This window comes from Trachurus japonicus, chromosome 5 (genome assembly GCF_045865225.1).
Source record: "Trachurus japonicus isolate A0001 chromosome 5, Traja_1.0".
Lineage (NCBI taxonomy): Eukaryota > Metazoa > Chordata > Actinopteri > Carangiformes > Carangidae > Trachurus > Trachurus japonicus.
Window position 1 is genome coordinate 12,783,678 of NC_140911.1, and position 19,510 is coordinate 12,803,187.

The following is a 19,510-nucleotide window of genomic DNA, read 5'->3' on the forward strand; positions in this document are numbered from 1 at the left end:
GCGATGCTCTCACACGATCCTTTCACATGGTAATTCGGTATTTTCACTTCAGAGATGGACAGCTTTACAATTTAACCATGGTAGCTTCAAATTGAATGATGGCTTCACTATACCACAGTTCCACGTCTATAAATAAAGAAGCCACTGAATAAAACACTTGCATGAGTCTGAGATGCAACAGTGCTAAAAAAAAAAAAGTTTAAAGACGTCAGGTTATGGTTATTACAATAATTTCCTGAGAGTTCTCAAAATAAAAAGCTAAAATCACTGTAGAGGATGATGTTAAAATAGTGCCAATATAACTTTAAATGACAGTAAATGATATGTTCCATGTATGCATATGAGAGGAAGGTTACGGTCAACTTACTGCTCATCACAGTGCAAAGCAACTGGAGACATTCAAGACATTTAAATCCAGTATGTGTATGTTATTCGTACATTTTGATTGCACGCCAACTTTTCCGTCTCAGCCATCTTTCCATCGTAGCCAATTAACTTTAGAGATATTCCTGATTCTGTTCTGAATGTTCAGTCTTTGCGCTGAGATTTTGGTTTTTCAAGCTCAAAATAAAAGTTGACACCCAAACATATGGATAAAAACCCACCTGCAGTGTGTGCGTTAACTCCGAACTAGCAGCGGCTCCAGGTGAGTAATTGATATGACTCTTGTCTTGGCAACTGCAGACTTGTCTCAAGTAACATTAAAATATCAATTTATTATCTGAGGCAGACTGAGGCAGACTTGCTTCGTTCCCGCTCCTCATTCTACAAACTACTCCCTTTGCTCATCTGACATTGATTACTGTTACTATTTGTTGGCTAAACGGAGTCTGACTTTTTTCTTCTCGCTAACTCTGCCCTTTCTCCTCAGCTTACTCCCACAGAGGACGTGATAAGCCTGAACAAAGTCTACGTCCAAGGTTTATCCCTCAGACTTTACAAACTCTAATCTTGCTGAAATGTGTTCAAGTGGATCCGGCTCTCTGCTCAGACTGTTATAAGAGCATGGTGGCTTTTTTTTTTTCTTTTCCAGTATCACAGAAGGTGTTGTCGCTGTCATAAAAGCTGTGCCAAAGCCAAAGCAAAGCAATTAGGTCCCATGATTTACTCTGCCTGCTTTAATAGGGAAGTGAGGGCCTCCCAGATGGAGGTCATGGTTCTTAACCTCGCTCCTCAGCTACCAAGTTAATCAGTTTGAAACATGTGTTTAGTTCAGCACTGAGTGAGACCTTCAGCTTTATGGCTGCAATTTGAGTTTTTCTTCACAGTGTGACGCGTTGCCATAATGATCAATTATTATAAAGAAGGAACTGATAATTAACACATTCTTTCCCTCAGTCTCACATTAAGGAACCCGAAGATTGCCCACACTTGTCGTAGCATTGTGTTCCATTAAAGTTGCTGCTGAGAGGCAAACTGGCTCTCCCAGACAGCTCAAGCAAAAAAACTTAACACATCACGATGCATCAGGGGAAGTGCAGCCGGCTTGCCAAGGTAAAGACTACATGGGCCTCTCAAAAAGCAATTAAGGGAGAGAGAGTCATAATATTGAATGGAGAGGGGGGTGCATTCCTCTGAGAGAGGCAGCAGCAGCAGACTGTGAAATTCATATTGACTAGAGAGGCAAACACACACAGGTAAGCAGGAGAGCCGAGCTTTTTCCACCCTGCTTGGCAGCTATAGAATAGAGGCTGTAGTCGGCTGCTTTCAAACATATTTTGGGTGAGGTCAGCCATCCAAAGATGCACCAATATAAGAGCCGGTCGGTCTGCAGAAAACCTTACAAACGCAGACGCCACACACATTAAAAAAAAAAAAAATTACACAGTTCTAAAAACAACACAGCCTTTGTGTCGAGAATGGGCTAAAATGATATTTGAAGAATAAAAAAACTGCTGCGCTCTGTGTGTGCACTCACTGATGTGTTAAATCCCACTTGATTAAAGCAGGAAAACGCCTTCAACAATGAACTGTGCCAGTCCACTTAATTAAGTCAACTTGTACGAGGGAGCGCTGGGAAATGGAAAGCAAAGCAAACAGGGGCGCTGCTGCTGCTCGCTCCCTCGGCTTTTCTCTGGATGCTAATCAAAGGCTTGATCTCCGAGCAGGACAGGCCTCGGGGACGTCGCTCTGCTTGGCTGATCCTGGCAATTTGCTCTTGATAATACCCTCTCTCTCTCTCTTTCCCTTTCTCCCTCTCTCTGTCTCTGTCTCTCTGCACCCCTCAGAACCCGGCAACCCATCTCACCTAATCTGCAACGCTGCTGAAACGCACAAACACAGCTCCCCTGAAGTACATGCCTGCCTCACCAGGGAATAATCACATAATGGCTATGGAGTTATTACATGCTCCTTATTATCCCGTCTCCCTTTGTGCCTCCAATTTAGGGATTCCATAATAAAGATGATTGAAGATAAAGACGCTGCATTTGATTAACGAAAACAATAATCATGTATAGTGTTTCTAAGTGTCTATGAACAAGACATACATCTTCAATTTGTGCATTTGCTCAGTCATTGTTTGCGTTTTTTAATTGTTTGCACAGTATAGGCCAGTGGAAGCATCTGGTGATTATTACAATGCCTGGAGGTCTGAGGAGGGGATGGGGAGGGTGGGGTTGGGGTTGGGGTGTGCAGCGAAAGAGAAGTGCATGATTTGTTTGTGGTCTGCTCTGCGGTGTAACACGAGAGTCTGGTGATGCTCTAAGTTCTTCCTCTGCAAAAACCTTGAGCAGTTATCAAAGCCACAATTGCTCCAATTACACGTTTGTCACATCGTCAGTCATTCACAGAGCAAACATGTGGCTGAGTTTAAGGAACCGGCAGAATATGACGATATATCTGAGATGTTACAACACCAGTTGCTAAAACCAGGAATCGGGAGGCAGACGGGAAAAGGTGGTGGCGTCCTACCTTTAAAGGAGATGAAGACGCGAGGTGCAGCCAAGGGGTCATTGTTCACTGCAGGGTTCCCCAGAGCGAAGCCGGACAGCGCCAGGAGGGCGTGGACCATCCACATCCACAGCAGCATGGTCGACCAACCTCCAGTAGCTCACAAAGACTGATTTTCTCTCTCTCTTTCTCTCTCTTTTTTTTTTTTTTAGCTCTGCAGAGACAAAAAGAAACATGTGAGAAGATGCTTTTCCAACGTAACCCTGCAGAAAAAGAAAAAAAATCAGCCACAACGTGTCTGTTTTTATTTATTCATTTATGTGAAGTGTCAAATCAGCGGCTCCCAGGGGCCCCATCACCACCAGGTTTTGGTGAGGCAGCACTGCGGTGTGTGGAGCGATTACACCCAGACCTTTGGAAGAGTCACAAAAGTGATGAGTCCTGATGCAGGGCAGCCAAGCTTTTAGGAGATGTGCACACACTTGCATTTGGGAAAAATTACGTTTGTTTTTCAGAGTGTGACAAAACTGATGGAAACCTCACGCCGACTCCAGTGAGAGCAGCTTTTCTTCTGCTTCCCTCAGCACACCCAAAACACATTCCTACTCCATGACACCATACGTGTGTGCGCTGCTCTGTAATTATCGCTTCACCTAATGCCAGGTCAGACCACGTCCTCACACGCCAGGGATCGGCATAATCAGAAATAAAATATTACCCTCTTGCCAAAAAAGGGTTTACAAATGATGACAAACGCTAACAGGGGCCATTCAACAAGTCCTGCTCTGTTAGTTAATGAATGATCGATACCAGGGAGCGACCACAATGATCCACACATACATCACAGATCAGCAGAGACACTTGTCTAATGGGTCACCTCTTGCCCTCAGTCTCTCTCCATCAAATCCACTCCCAGTGCTTTTAATCATCTCCACCTTGCTACCGCTTCCTGATCTAACTTTCTCTTTTTATTCCCAGACCTTAGTGACTGCACATTTACGGTGGAATCACTCTGCAAATTTTCTCTTTCTCTCATCTCTACCACAGGCACTGGACCTTTGGACCGGGTTGTCCCCATCAAACGGCACTTTTCTGAGACGTCGGTGGTGCCAAAGAGTCCTGCGCTCGCTCGGCTGGACTGGATTTATGGGCATAAGCAGCTGTTTAAACCTCGCCTGTTTACTGACAATTTGTTAACCATCCAGCTGTTTATTCTGAGACAGAGGCCAAGTCCTTCACACAAGCAAATGAAATCAAACAAGACTGGGAGGGATTGTAAAAGACTTAAACTAAAATTATCCTAAAGAGCTCAACATATTATGTTGTAAAATTAATGCATACGTTTACGAGGATGTTTCATGAAAACATCTGAGTCTATGTCACTGCTTCAAATAGCTCTTTTAATCTTAGGAGACTGTTTCTTCCAGCCTCTGATGCTCTCACTGATTCTTCTTTATTATTTGTTTTTGCATAAATTCAGTGTTAAGTTGCAGCACAACTCTCCTCTTGAACCCTGCTGCTGTATCCATAGGACAACAAAGGATGCACTCTGATTGTTTTTCACATTTCACAACAATTGAGACAAATAAAAAGCCTCCTCCTGTGCCGTGAAAGCTGAATATACGAGCACTATGAAACTTTTCAGAAGCCTGTCATTTTTGGTCAGTACATGTTCTTTCAAATGAAGAAAAGAAAATGAATGCAAGAATGTTCAGTGTTGCTGAAACACAACATAGACTCAAGTGTGTGTGTGTAACAGCCTGGCAGTCTTGGCCGCACATGGACGACAGAACTGTAAACAGTCTGGTGCGGTATTAGAGCGCACGGTAAACTGAATAGCAATTAAATAAATAGCAATAAAGGTTCGCATAGAAATGAAGGCTGTGTTCTATCAGACATTAGATTTATGATTCATGTAAATTCTGCATTTACATATCTAGAGAATAAGATAAAGCAGGGACCGGGGCACGTTGGAAATAATCATATAAGAAATAATAATAAAAGATCTCGCTGATGCAAACAGGTAAGATTTTCCTTCAGTAATAATAAAGCGGGTTTAAATAGAAAACAACAAGTAAAAACAGCAGCAACACAGCCAGGCTTACCTTGCTCTTACTGATCTCCGAATATAACTTCAGATCCAACCTTGTAAGTCATTGAACAAACCAATTCCAACAGATCACTTTCGCCTCCAAGTTGAAATCAATAGAAACAATAGAAAATCCCGGGGCGGCTTCTGCCCGTGGACAGTCCCTGTTCAGGAGAGCGCTCAGTCTACCTGCGCACGCTGCGCGGTTGGTTATTGGCCCCGGAGTGAGTTGTCAGTGTGGTGGAAGAAACTGAGGGGGGAAAGGAGCAAAAAATGTTTCTCTAGTTCAATCTAGTGCGAGACCGCGAGGCGAGGAGCGGTTGTGGTCGCGCGACCACGATCAACATCTCGTGGGGAAAAAAATCAGTTGGAAACAAAGTCCCTGTGGTGTGGAGGCGTCCAGGCATGCGGCGTGTGCTCCTCAGGAAAGTTAGGCGCTCCTGACTGGAGGGAGGCAGGGCGCTAGCAGGTGGATGCACAGGCCTATTTGCCATAAACACACCCACAGGGCGGGCAGCGCCGAGCCGAGCCGCCCATCAGCCAGACAGGGGAGACATGATTTACTACTGTCTATAGCCACACTGTACCATACAGACAGGCCTGCCCTGTCTATACTGTCAGGGAGCCACATTTTTCTTAAGTTTAATATCTGCCCCTTTTTTTCTTTCCTTAATCATAATCATTATTATCATCATCATTATCAAAAAGCATACATTTTAATATGTTTAATCAGTGGTTAATAATTGAATTATTTATAAGATATATAATGCTTTCAATGTAATGCTATAAATGTTTGTAGGTTTCCCACCTTTTAAGAAGCCACCAGGTGGTGCAGAATATAAAAAGAATAGTAAGTAAAAATTCTCCAAATGTGAATTACAGATACAAAGTTCTCCTGCAACTGCCATGCCTTCTCCAAAAACTTAGGCTACTTAAAATAAATACTTCCTCCTTCAACAGCCAAGTCATAACAAACCTTACAGCTGTAAATGTTCAAATGTATCAAAAATGCCATCATCATCATATCATTTCTGAATGGTCAAATAGGAAAAGGAATTTTTCACAACCTGGCAAGGCAACTTGTTCTTATCAATTCCATATGATTGATTTATAAGGAATGAGTAAATAATTAATAAGTGCTTTTAAAAAGTGTAATTTTTCTATGGCAAATAGATAAAAACATTACCTGCAAACATTTTAAATCCATGTCCAATGCAGGCACCTGTGTTGTTAATGTTGTATAGTTTATAAAAAATTACAATGTAAACACAACAACCAATTTTCTTCAAGAACACAGATCAACTTAGAAATTGATTTGTGTTGGGAAATGATTTCTAATTATACATGAAGCAACAGTGGTGTTAATCCCATTGAGTAATTTCCTATTGAATATTATACCTGCAGTTTGGGTTTACACCACAGAGATAAAATTCCTATCCTAAATACGGTTATCAGTTATTATCAGTATACTGTATAAATTAATTATTAGCACATTAACAACTCATGCTTCAACGAAAGCTGATTAAAGAAGCGGGGGGAGGGGTGGGGGACGCTGCTGCTTCTATGTGAATGTATGGATCAGCTCTGGTCTAGCGCAGGTCTCTTCTTCCATCTGCAGCTGCTATAGTACGGCCGAGTGTGTCTCAAGAAGGAGGTGTTTGCTTGCCTTGGATCAGTCGACTGTATTTCCGTCCTCTATCACTGTGACAACCAGCGAGCCACCATCTGCCACCCACACATGAGGTGTGGAGGGGAATTGTTCAACAACATTTGGCTTAAATGGTGCCTATTCTTCATCTCTCAATCAACTTCAAAACAAATCTTTGTAATAAGTATTTTTTTTACAAGCTCACTTTTCTCACCTTATACATGTTTAACTGTGTATTATAAATGTTAAGTAACTCATATCAACTTCTAAATTCACTTGGTTAAAGTTTTACCTGAGCAAGTTTATTACAGCATTACTCTGACTTCACTCTATTGAGTATTTGACCTGCCAAGTCAATTTTAGTGACTTAGAGCACAGACAATGTAATGATTGTTGGCTCCAACTTATCAGAAATTAAAAGTCTTATCTTGGTTATGTACCCATTGATTTGAAAAAGGCTGAGAAATGTAATTCATTTGATGGTACACGAAAAACGATGATTAAAATGCCTAATTTGCTCCCCTATTCAAATACTGATTGGACGCTTCAAAGTCACGGCGTTACCGCCTGGGAAGATTTTCTAAAGCTCATTGAGAAAATTAAACATTTTCCCATTTTTAATCATTTTCCATTCAGTGTTCTTTCACACCTGCATTATCTGCCCCTCATTCAATCTGGGGCTTTAAATTGCGTGCACTGGATTCACCATTAAGTCTGTCAGGGAGTTAGGGACAAAGTTTGTAAGGTGTTCAGCTGTGTGTTCAATAGGGTCAAAAGAAGCTGTCCTGCTCACCTCTTTTTCCATATGAAGCCATGATGCTGGCTGTGTAGCCTTCACTCTGCGCCCTGACCCAGCATAAAGGTTCTTTTTTAAGTGACTTGGCAGAGGTCAAATAGAAAAGGATCACTCTAATGAGTCCAAGTTCTTCCTCCTCCTCTGGACAAGTTATCTATTCAGTAAAGACATGGAGATTTTCTGAGAGGCACTGCCTTCAGCGTCTCCAAAGCCACATCACTACACATTCCTTGCCCGGGCCAGTCGTCTGAAAGGACCGAGACAATCAGCTGTCAGCCACGACTGCGTATTAGTCTATGCATGCATATCGTATTCTGCTTGATAGGGATCCAAGGTGACTGTGTACATTACCCAGAAGGACTTGTTGCTCCTAAGTGGGCCTGAACTGTAATATTTGTGATAAAAATCTTGGCAGTGCATGACACCAGGCTGCTGTTGACATCTATCTAAGTGGTGTATGAAGTTGCTGTAATGTTCTGCAGAGGAACCTGCATTCCAGCTGAGGTGTGACAGTGCTTTTTGTGGGGCTCGGCCTGCAGGGTATGAACGGATGCCAGGTGTTATATTAGCATTTGTGATTCTTGCACAGTTCAAGCGATCATCTGCAACACAATCCCAGTTTCAGTGTGAAGAGAGATGTGACACATTGCACGCTCTGTAGACTTTGCTTTGTGGGTCTGAGGAAAAACATAGTAGTGATGAGGATTTTCTGTTTCTGCAGATGTATCAGTGTTGGTCAAGTTAAAGACAAATTAGCCAATTACTGATTGCCCCAAAAAGCAATTACATTTAGCTAATTACCATATTACTTGTTACTTTACTTGTGTGTTACTCACCGTATCTCCGCCCAGAGTTTCCACAGCCTCATGTCTCATCTCCACTGTATGACACAAAGAAACAGAAAAGGTCAAAGAGGCGCTGTGGTCCTTCATGGAAGTAGAAGTAACAGTCAATTTGTTGCACCACAGGCGTCGTATACTATAAACTTTTACTTTCTTCTGCTGTAGAGGATGTTTACTGATTAATGATAAATTAAAAGTGATGTGAAAAAGGGACATACATTACATTCATAAATTCATGTAGGCCTGGTATCAAAGGTCCTGTAAGACATCAAACAAGTCAATAGCAGTAAACATATTCCAGTCGCTCAACTTCAAACTTGTGTTTCTTATAGAAAATGATCACGGTTTCAACATGTTATTCAGTAACACTTACTTGATCACAACCTGTCGTGCTATTTCCAGGACAGACTTGAGCTCACTTTACAAAAAAACAGTGAATTTAAATCACAATGCTCTCTTTGTTTCATATTGGCTTCAGCCACCTCACTGCCAGGCAATTGAACATAATGCTGATTCTTGAAAGTATTATGCCTGTAGCTAACACAATCTCTCTCACACACAAACTCACCCACACACTTCAGCGCACGTACACACACACACACACACACACACACACACACACACACACACAATGCCATCAAACAAAGCTAAAAACCCTCCGTGTCGCGCCAACAACCAGATTTAGTAATATTTCAAATTCAGCAGGCAGGTGCTCACCTTGTGCTGTGACCAGATAGGAGGAAAGCTTTGCTCCCAGCACTTTCAGTAAATGATGTCCTCCAAGTTATTAGCATTTAAATGAGAAAAGAAAAGCATCATATCTAGATCACAGGAGAACTCAACAGTGTGAAACTTGTTCAACAATTCAAGAGTGTTTATAACAAACTTTTCTCATCTCCTGAGGTGAGTGGCTGAATGTGAGTGAGGTAGCGACTCGGTTAAAAAGTCTCTTCCCTAAATAAGGTAAGAGATGAGGGAAGAAGGGGATTTCAGGCTCTGTGATCACACTGGCTGAAAGTATGCGAGTCGTCGGAGCAGAGATTACAGCTCAGTGTTTCGACCACCTTCCTTTTCCCTTACCTGTGGTTGGTGCCTTACAGCAACAGTTTCCTCTGTTGTTTTTGGCACTATGCGGAGCTCCATACACTTCCCAGACTCTGCGGGCTCAACGATACTTTACAGCCAGTCTCGGCCCCGCTGCCCCAGGGAACCACAACCCACAGCGGCCAGAATGAAGGAAATGGCTTTGATTTCCTTCCACTTTTCACACATCAAATGGGGGAGAGGAACGAGGACCGTGCGCCGGTCTTGACTGGGCTGAAAAAACAAACCAATGCCACAGCGTGTGTGTGTTTGCGCATATGTAATTCAGCGTCCTCATCGTGTGTGTTGGGCACAATATAGCTAATGTGTGTTGGGGAACAGGTGAGTTAATTTCTACCCACCACTGCTCTACATCAGTGTTGACATTATGTGAAAGGTAAACACTGTGTAATTGAATAAAATCACAAACCGCGACATCAGCCCTGGGAGAAACAGCCAGCCCAATTTCAGATTCTCAATACAGCTCTGTTCTCCAAGGCCGGCTGTCTGGGCTCGTTTTTTTGGCTGTCACTGTAAAGTTGAGTGGCAAAAATTTGAACAAATAATCCATCTACCAAAGCTTGAATGGTGATTTCATTTAGTGGATGACTGTGTCTGATTATAAAAAAAAAAAGAGAAAGAAACACAACCAAGTCCTCTATGATTCATACTTGGTATGCGTCATTCTTCCTCTTCACACTAAACTTTCTGGGAGGTACCAAATGAGGACAGGGTTTACGCTGTGCTGCTGGGACCCTTAGGAGAGGTTAAAATAAAGATGGATTACATCAGTGACCCCACCAAAGTGTTTACATACACTTGTAGTAGAAATCCTTTTCACACACACACACACACACACACACACACTTTAAATCTCCAAAATGAAAAAAAAAGCTTCAACAAGAAGGATATAAAGGAAGAATGTGAGATTTTGATTTGATAAATACATTGTTAGAGTCGGCAGCTTGTTAACATAGTGCTGTATGAACATGGATAAAATAGTGAAACAGACTGTCTGAATCTCTCCGATGTTAATTTGTTGTTTCAGTGGGTCCACATAAACTACTTCTCTTATTTTTCCACAGTTCTGCAGTTACTGAAAGTACATTAGAGGTACAATACTGTAGAAATAATGTGCTGCTTTCTGGACTGACGAGGGCAGTATAACAGCCCCACCAGAGACCTCATCTGTCATCAAACTGGAAGAGGAGAAAGTGGAAGACACAGTAAACAACAACACATGCAGTAAGTGAGAGTCGGCTGTGACTTATGGGGAAAAAAAACAAAAAAGTAAGGAAGTCAGAAGAGCAGGCAGAGGCTATAGATGACCAAAAGCTAGCGTGAAAATGGTATCACAGGCATTTCATATCTGCATCAGCATTAATAGGCTACTGTCATTACAGTTCATCCATCCATTAGCTATACTGCTTGCTTATTAGTGAAGGGTCACAGAGGAGCTGGGGCCAGTCCGAGGCAGTGCACATCCTGGAGGTCACCAGTCTATCACAGGGCTGAAAGAGGCTCAACACCTCACATGCTCATCTACAGTCTGTACAAATATAACACACTGACTTTTAAAATGGATATTCTCACACCCTTATTTTCACCTTGTCGTCTGGCACCTTGTTGGTAAGTATAAATCAGTGATTGCACACTGCATATATCGAGGTAGCACTATGACATCACATCAATAACCTCTAAAATGTATTTTTTACACTGCTGCTCCAGCCTCATTCTACCAAACATAAATCAACTGAGATTAATAGCATTGCAATTGTTTTGTATTATATGTTACTTATATTTTTATTTCTACCTCGTGTTATATCAGAGCATGTTCAGTTTAGTCCATCTTTCTGCAGCTGCTTCATCTTAGGCAGAAGGTCATGTAAAAAAGGAGGCCACATGACACCCACTTTGTTCCCACAGTTGCAGTATAGCTGCTGCTACAACTCCCAAACTCTCACCATTACACACCCACCACACTGATAACTACTAGCCGTCTTTCTGCCTCTGTCAGCAGACCATGAGCTGTGCCTCCTCCTCAGGTTGACAGAAAAGCAGTCATAGGCTCTCCTCTGCAAAGTTAAACTTTTCTCTGCTCTGCCTGAAGAGATGACACTCGGAGGTTTTCCAGTGGAGTGTAAATGCACCCTCACTAAGGTGGAGACAGTGATATCTTATATCTGTCCACTCTCTCCCACTCTGCTTGTTGTCTACTGTGCGGTTGACTTGGCAGCGCTTCACTTCAAGGATACTTCCTGAGGATGTCATGGGACTCCTGGTGTGGGTAACAGCAGTTCCTCCTCTGGACTCTCAGTCACTTCCTGCTTTTTTTTGATAGGACACAGAGGTCACGACTCCTCCAATCGAACCCATGTTAAGCGTCTACTGATCTGACTGAGCGCCTGTTTTATCTGCACTGGGAGAGAAAAAAAAACATGCTTACTGTTCAAACCTGCTCCGCCAGTGGCACCTTTTCAACGTGTCATGATTTGATTCCAAATACAGATGAGTTCAAACAAATGTCAACATTGTTAATACAGTAAAACAGCTGAACAGGCCAATCTCATGTTACAATGCCTGATTAAGCATTAACAACTTCATCGTCTGAGATGAGAGAGAGAAGAACAACCTGAACCCTCATTTCCTGGCGTTGAGGTCACATTTCACTATGAAAAGCAATTTTTAATATCACATTTACCACACCTTGACATGAATTTTGCAAAAAAGAGAACACAACATGATATGTTGGTGCTTTAGTTTATCTCTGGGTCCATTAACATCTTCTTGAAGGTGAAGAAAAGGTAAAACTGTATCATTATAGACACTCAAGGTAACAACCAGCAACTGGTTGGAATGAACCCACCGCGTGTAACCACAAACACTGTGCCACCTTTGTTCTCCTTGAGTTGATACTTTTCTGTCTCTCTCTTTCCATGCCAACTATTTAAACTCGTCTGGTTGAGGTGTTGGGAGTTGCCACTGCCACAGCTGAAAGGTTATCTTGAATTCTCTATGGGAACTAATCCTGCAAAGTCTGAATACTGGTTTGCTTTGGCTATTGTTTCTACGGGGACAGGATACTCCCTCCCTCTCCCACACCCTCACCCATGAAGTCAAAATACACCCCTAGAATCTCAAACTCTTTAAAAAAACAATCAGACCAGACCAGGCAATAAAAATATAACTTCAATCATATCATTAATATCAACACTTCTGTGCCAGCTTCTTTCAGCTACCTTTTTATATTCATATCCACAACTTCATTGATGGTAGCCTACATAAACATCAATAGACCACAGTGCAGTGCAGCCTCAAATAAAGGTCTTAACTTTTCTCACGACGTAATCCCCTTGCTCTTTAGCTCTTTATTGCTGTCTCCGTCCAAAATGAAGAGCCAACATTCGGCTGGAAGAAAGGTCAGACGTGTCCTCTGAGAGCTGGATAAAGGCCTGAGGAAACCTCTAATTAAAGCAGAGGTAAACAAAAGAGTTTAAGGTGAAGTGAAGACTCCAAAAAACATTTTATCACCCTGTACATCACAGTCTGATGCCGACAATGTATCAGTGCAACAACGGAAAACAACTCTGTAATGCAGTGTTAGCCTGGTTCGCCAACATTAGCACCAATTCTCACTGGATGTGACTTTTCATCTGTTATTTCAACAACTTCTGCAGCAGTGAATGAATGAAGGTTTTTAAAAAGAGTCACTGACTCATTCAGCACCTGAACACACTCCTGACATTCTTTCCTAAAAAAAAGAAGCCAACCCAAGTCATCATATATTTTCGACCTGAACCCGAGCCAGCTGAGACCGACCCTTCTAGGTGATCTCGGCCCGCTTCTTTAGTTTTGTTTCTGTTTGTTTCTGGGTGCTCCAAACAGGTCAGGCCTGAATACATCCTAAACACTGTTGCAGAAGTTCTCATAGGTGTATTTTGCTTTGCTTTCACCGTCTGTCTACTTCATCCAAAACCAGCTCCATGGAGCTTCAGTCTGGAGATCCAATGTTTTCAGTAATTACCTTGCTGTGGGATGGAACTCCTTATCAACCAGTTTGTCTCCAGTCACACTGGTCTGATAGCAATAAACAGTTCTGCTTCCTGTAGCACAGAGCTGTCTTAATAATCCATAATACAAACAGAGGGTTTGTAAGAGATTGAAACAAGTTGGGGCACGCAGGAGTTATTTGAATCAACTGTCAACACTTCATTTACTTTGCTGCAGAAGCTGTAAACTATTGACTCAACTGGAAATTTTATAACTCTGAAATTTACATTTTCAGCCTATGATTACCATAACTATATAATTATAACCTCTGCTATCCTTTGCACCATTTCAAGTTATTCTGGAAACTGTTGTCAGTCTGCCACCTGGATAGGCTTTAAAGTTTTCCACAATGGGATTTACTCCTCTTTAAATATGTTCAATAGAAACTTGTCTTACGAACGGTAACTGTTTGGGACATTTTATCAGATCCCTCTGTGAAACCATCAGAGGGATGCTGAAGTACCCTTCGTTTCGCCCTCACTGCTGACGTTGGTCTCTTTCCTCTTTACCAGCTCACAGGATACGACTGCCATGGTTACAGTTCCAATATTCAAGGGTGTGCCTTACACACATCAGTGGGTGACACTACACTCACAGGCACACCACCCAATAATGATGGAAACTCCCCTCTTTTTTTCAAAGAGGATGCACTATTACGACATACAGTACCATCCTGAAACCAATTGCTCTGACCTGTGCCAAATCCACGTTTGCTGACTCATGTTATCTCTTAGTTGCTGTGCTACTGTGACTGAAATAATGTAGGTGTGAGCCCGGGGGAAACAACAACCAAAAAAACAAAAACAAAAAAAAAACTCACAACTCGGCACGTCTGAATCATCCATAAATCTCTCCAATAAAATGTGGAAAGCAGGGCAGGAGGAATTTGTACAGTCTTCCACAAAATTATCTTGGCATCATCTTGAAGTGTGCCATTTATAGTGTGTACGTAACTTTGATGTCCTTCATCTTCAGCACAATGACCCCTCATTGCCCGCTTTAGATCCATGCCTCTATGGGAGTTCTAGGGGTGAAAGGAGACTTAGTAACATTGTGTCTTAAGCACTACGAAAACTGCTGGTCTCTATGTGAAGCACTTGTGTGTCTGCCTTAGTGCTGCAGGGGCTGTGGGCCCTGCATGTCTGGGCTGCTCTGCCTCTCACTATGTAGACTACACAGCGCCAGCAGCACTAAAGGCCAAAGCCTGGATTGAATTAATTTCTTTGGGAACTGAGTAACACTGTCAACATCACTAAACTGTAAAAGTTTCGAATTAGGATTTGTCCCTAATCACGACAATAGACTTTTGTGGACTTTACACAAACACGATCAATCGTTTTTAATGCATTAATTCTCAGTTGTGTTTGGGTGTGAACTAAAAACCCAGTGGGAGTGGATGATGTCATGGGAGTGGCTGCTGGGCTGAACATGGTGTGCCCCTGGATGGCTTCAGTAACACTTCCTTACTTTTTTCTAAAAGCACACAATGATGTAACAAGTGCAGAGGAATTATCAGGCAATCTGACCAAAAACAGTGCTGCATTAGAAATCACAAGGGGGGCATTGATGGTGTGGGAAAGTTGCTGCAGGTTCCAATGAGACAATGAAATCCAGGAGTTGCCAGGAACAGACCCAAGGTCTGAAAGTATTGTGGTAATACTATAAAAATGACATGGTCATTTACCGTGATGGTACCCTTGCATTGCAGTGCTACTGCAAACCCTGGTTCTCTACCATCATGACAGTAACCAATTTACTGTACCATTGTAACTCCATAGTACAATTGTAGCATGATACTGTACAGTTAAGTGATTCCATTGTGTAACAACATCTTGATGTTGTGTCACATGACTATACAATATCATTTGTAAGCACATGGTACTGGAGAGTGTCATTCAACAACAGTATGACACTACTCCTGGGACAAGAGGTGTGCAGTTCAGCAAGACTTTTAATTCAACACTGCAACAATCACTTTAAAGGGGAACTATGCAAGTCCACTCGCTTTTCTGCTGTTTTGGTTACGCTCCTCTCGCCCATGTGCATCTGTTTACAACAAAGCCGGCGAAAAATCAATAAATGGAGCGGTGGATAACGTTACATAACATATACGATGTTACGGCGTGTGTGTTTGTGTAGTCGTCATGAACAAAAGATTACGGGTTACGGAGCGCGTTTGTGTTGCGGTGTGCAGAGACGAGAGCTGGGACACCGGGGCGGCGACTAGGTACTACACTGATGTTGCAAGGTTGGTTTTCAGCCGTGAGACGCCAGGTGGAAGGTAGAGAGCCTCCGTTGTCACCCGTAACAAGTCACAAGTCATGTAGTTAACGATCACAATTACTCCGGAGCTTTTTAATTAAGGTAAAAATGTAGCATAGCCACGGGAGAAATGCTTAGTTCCTCTTTAACCTAAACTGTAGAATTACACTGTTCAAAATGTAAATGAATGAGCTAGGAATATGTGCACTTCTACCTATTTAATTGTCTGATTGATATATTTTCTATTACATTGCCATTTTACGCAGTTACATGCAGTGATACCAAACCATTTCAATATGGTAAAATTATCCAGGAGCTAAGACATGAGATTTCTTTTGCGCTGCCACTTAAATGCAGTGGAGATGAAGTCAAGTGATTTTCTTGGCACTGAAAATCTAACAGCAGCTCTGGTCTCTAACAGTTTTTATTATGAACTACTTTCTTCTGAGGAACTTGTCCTTATCTGCTGAATGTGACTTCTGTGGAAACTGTTTCCTGAAAGACTTGTTGCTGTGTCACTGTTCAAATATGAGTCAAGGTGGTGAGTAACTCCAGTCACCTCTGTGGTGTCGAGATGGCAGCAGAAATCTCAGAGACAGATACCACAGTCAGATAGATTAAACATAAATGATCTGCATGCATGTAGAGTATGCATTTGGGTGAAATAACCCTGAAAACATAAGCATATCTTTTCCCATCAGTGGGAAACTTCAATTCTTTTCCATTAGCAACAATAATGAAGAACCACTGAAGGCTTGTTCATATGTGAGCAGGGGACCAGCAGACAGCTGGGAAAGACATCATGATCATATGTCATCTCATGCTCATATGCTACAGATGTTTTACCCAGGGCTCCAGGTGACAAAGTCATTAAGTTTTATGCACTTCTAATTATTGATAGTGATGAGTGCCACAGAGGATTGCCCTACACTGAGATGATATACGAGCAAGTTACGTGAAGGCCTGAGCCAAATACACTCCCTTAAACACCATCTGTCATGTCCTTTAATAGTTTTCAATTTAGCAATAACACAGCAATCCTGTCTGTAACGTGCTGTTTGAAATGACACCGGCTTTCATTACTTCATCGAACGGTACTCTGCATGAACCTTTTGAACCACCAACTGTTTTGGTTTCTAGGCTTGGCTGGATTTCTATCCATCCCCTGGAAGCCTTTGTGCTCTCCTTATACGACCTATTGGCAGTGTCACCTCAAGAGGGTTTTCCAGCACAGATCTGCTCCCTGGCACCAAACATTAGCCTGATGCACGAAATTTACTAAGACTTTTGGCACGTCAGCATGACTCACACTCTGAAAAACACCCTTTCACCCACTGTTAGAAAATAGTTTCCTTGTAACTTCAAAGCGGCCTATGGGTTTTTGCATGAGGAAAAACATATTTGTGCAGCTGCCTCAGGAGTTTATCCAATTATGGTACACAGAGTGAAGGCACTTTAAGGACAATATATGCATGTTGCCCTATCGGACTGGTGCCAAGTCATTAAGACAGGCATCAAAAATTACATCTTTGCGAGGGTGGATCTTTAGCCATTGTTTTTCTTCACAGGCGATACTGATGACAGGGTAATTACACTTCATAAAAAGTGAAACAAAGAGGAAAAAACAAATCCACTCTGTAGAGAGATTGTCCTGATACCACATTTAAGTCATTATGTGATTGATGTAAAGCTCACATCACAAACTGAAGCCAGTGGCTAAGCAAACTGGCCTGGATCTCATTTAGAGGAGGGGGGGCTGAGAAATCAGTTCCCTGTTTAAACAACACAGAACATTGCTTTGAGATATTTGACTTAGAAATGCAGGACAATGTAATAGTTTGCCATCTGGCTTAAATGTTTGTACCACTGGCCTTTATTGGAGGCACTACAGTGGGAAATGACCCACTTCAGGAACGTGTTAGTAATGTCTCCAGGGCACGCAGACTATCTCCCTCTCGTATAAGAAAGGATGAAAGGCTCTTTTGTTGCAGCAGAGAGTGGGCTCTAAGGTAACAGCTCTGGCCATGGAGGGACTTCTTATAGCATCAGAAGTTTTCTCGTGAGAAATACCTGCAGGGATGCATGCAAATTTTATGCCCTCAATGGTGAGTAATTGGAGGAATGACTCTACTTAACAGGTGAGAAAAGGTAATGAGATGATATACTGTACAGGAGAGGGAGGGCTGAGGGGGAAAACATCACCTGCAACTACAACCTGCAGCTCTCCCGGATAGAGAGTGAGGGAATGCAGCGTGGAACAGGTGATCAGATAATCCCCCTATCCCAGCGGGCGGCCTGGCAGCACACTCGGGCAGTACCTCTTTGATGGAGGCGGTCGCCTATCTCTCCTCTCTCAGCGATGAGAGGAGAGATAGGCGACGAGGAGATTAAAAATAATGTCTCACAACAAAAGAGGTGGGAAAGATGGGAGCGTTTAGTCTCTCTTACATTTCTCACCACATAGATATGAATGCATGGGTGCGTGATAGGTGCGTCATTCAGTATATTCAGCTTTTTTTCTTTTTCAAAAAGAGTATGATAATGAAATTATTTCATGAACCAGCTCTAATGTCTCATCTACCACTTGTGTGTGATGGCACAAGAGGCTCCCTTACAAAAACAGTGGGAAGTGACTGTGCAACAAAACTACAAAATCCTGATAAAACAGGAATATGACATTTAGAAGATATCTCTTCCATTTCAGAGCAGTGTCGAGCGGCTTCCTGGAGCTTTTCATGCAACCTTCCTTTACTGTATAGCTACCACACAGGTTTCTGCTCAGACCTGCTATCAATATGGATTTCAGTAATCCAATCACAGGTGAACAGCTCCCAGTGTGTGCTGTCAGATGGTGCTGGAAGACTGCATGTCCATATTTGTCTCATCTTGACCACTTGTGATGGCCAGTAAAGGACGTCAGTGGAGTAACTGGTCCTTCACTGTGGCCCAGGACACATTTGCATTCACCCTGTTAAAATAGTGCGGCCACATGTGGTCCGAAACCACCTCTGACCGTGGTCTGAGTGACTGGATGTCAAATGCATCTTCAGTGCATCTTCCCCTACAGTAGGAGATCCTGGAAAAACAGTTTGAGAAAGCTGACTCTGGCGTCGTCTGTTCCGTATCGTAAATGGTTGAAGACTCTGAGCACATGTGTGATTAGTGCACGAAGAGGGGTACGCGCAGAGGGAGGGGCAGATGGCAGTTTGATGGATGCATCACGATCTAATTAATTAGTTTGTGTTAAGGCATTGGTTGCAATCGGGGTGTGAAGAGGATTTCAAGCAATACAGTAAAAAATACTCCAGAAAAAGATCTCCTCCATTACCTTTAAAATTCTAACATTAGCATGCTGACATGCTAATTATGCATGAAAATGCTAAGGTGCAGCTGTTGAGCAGGTAATGTTTACCGTATGCAACTGTACCATGCTAACAACAGGTAGCACCACCAACAAAGTAAAGCTGTTTAATACAGTCTGAGGTCATTCAGTCTGAACTGCTTTTCACTTCAATTTTCAGTCGGTCAAATTAGTTCATTATTTGACACAAAGGTCTTACAGCTCGTACTCAATTATAGGCTTTGTGTCCAACGATAAAGTGTCAAAGCACATTTATAAAACAGGGCAAAAAGGCGCTTCATCCGTCTCACAGCCAGATGTGTTTGTCTTTCTGCTCTGAGAGGACACACACCGCTGGCTGCTGTGCAGACTGGAAACATGTAGATGTGGTGTCTCATCTCCGAGTTGGTGCTCCTGTAAACTGTCGAAGACTTTGTGCCACAGCTCCCCCCGTCCCACAAGTGGAAAGTGGCAGTGTTTCTGGTTTAACGGCCCCGTGCTGGGAAGC

At 42.5% G+C, this 19,510-nt stretch overlaps 2 protein-coding genes and 1 long non-coding RNA gene across 6 annotated transcripts in view; 1 reads left to right on the forward strand and 2 right to left on the reverse strand.

Annotated features, from left to right (window-relative positions):
- Positions 1 to 3,102, reverse strand: part of LOC146987226 (semaphorin-3F-like) — a 56,343-nt gene extending 53,241 nt beyond the window's left edge. For all 4 annotated transcript variants that reach the window (XM_085776350.1, XM_085776348.1, XM_085776349.1 and 1 more), the window contains exon 1: positions 2,914 to 3,102. In XM_085776350.1, the coding sequence (XP_085632476.1) occupies positions 2,914 to 3,031 (118 nt within the window). In that variant the 5' untranslated portion in view covers positions 3,032 to 3,102. The remainder of the gene's footprint in view (positions 1 to 2,913) is intronic.
- The window catches only part of comtb (catechol-O-methyltransferase b), a 216,197-nt gene extending 199,683 nt beyond the window's left edge, over positions 1 to 16,514 (forward strand). The window contains exon 7 of the mRNA XM_085776360.1: positions 16,500 to 16,514. The gene's annotated coding sequence lies outside the window, so the exon portion shown is untranslated. The remainder of the gene's footprint in view (positions 1 to 16,499) is intronic.
- On the reverse strand, positions 8,262 to 10,211 carry LOC146987227 (uncharacterized). The gene is made up of 2 exons (XR_015035917.1): positions 8,985 to 10,211; positions 8,262 to 8,305 (listed from the first exon to the last, which is right to left on the reverse strand). It is a non-coding gene; the product is annotated as an uncharacterized LOC146987227 (long non-coding RNA).
- Positions 16,515 to 19,510: the final 2,996 nt, after the last annotated feature.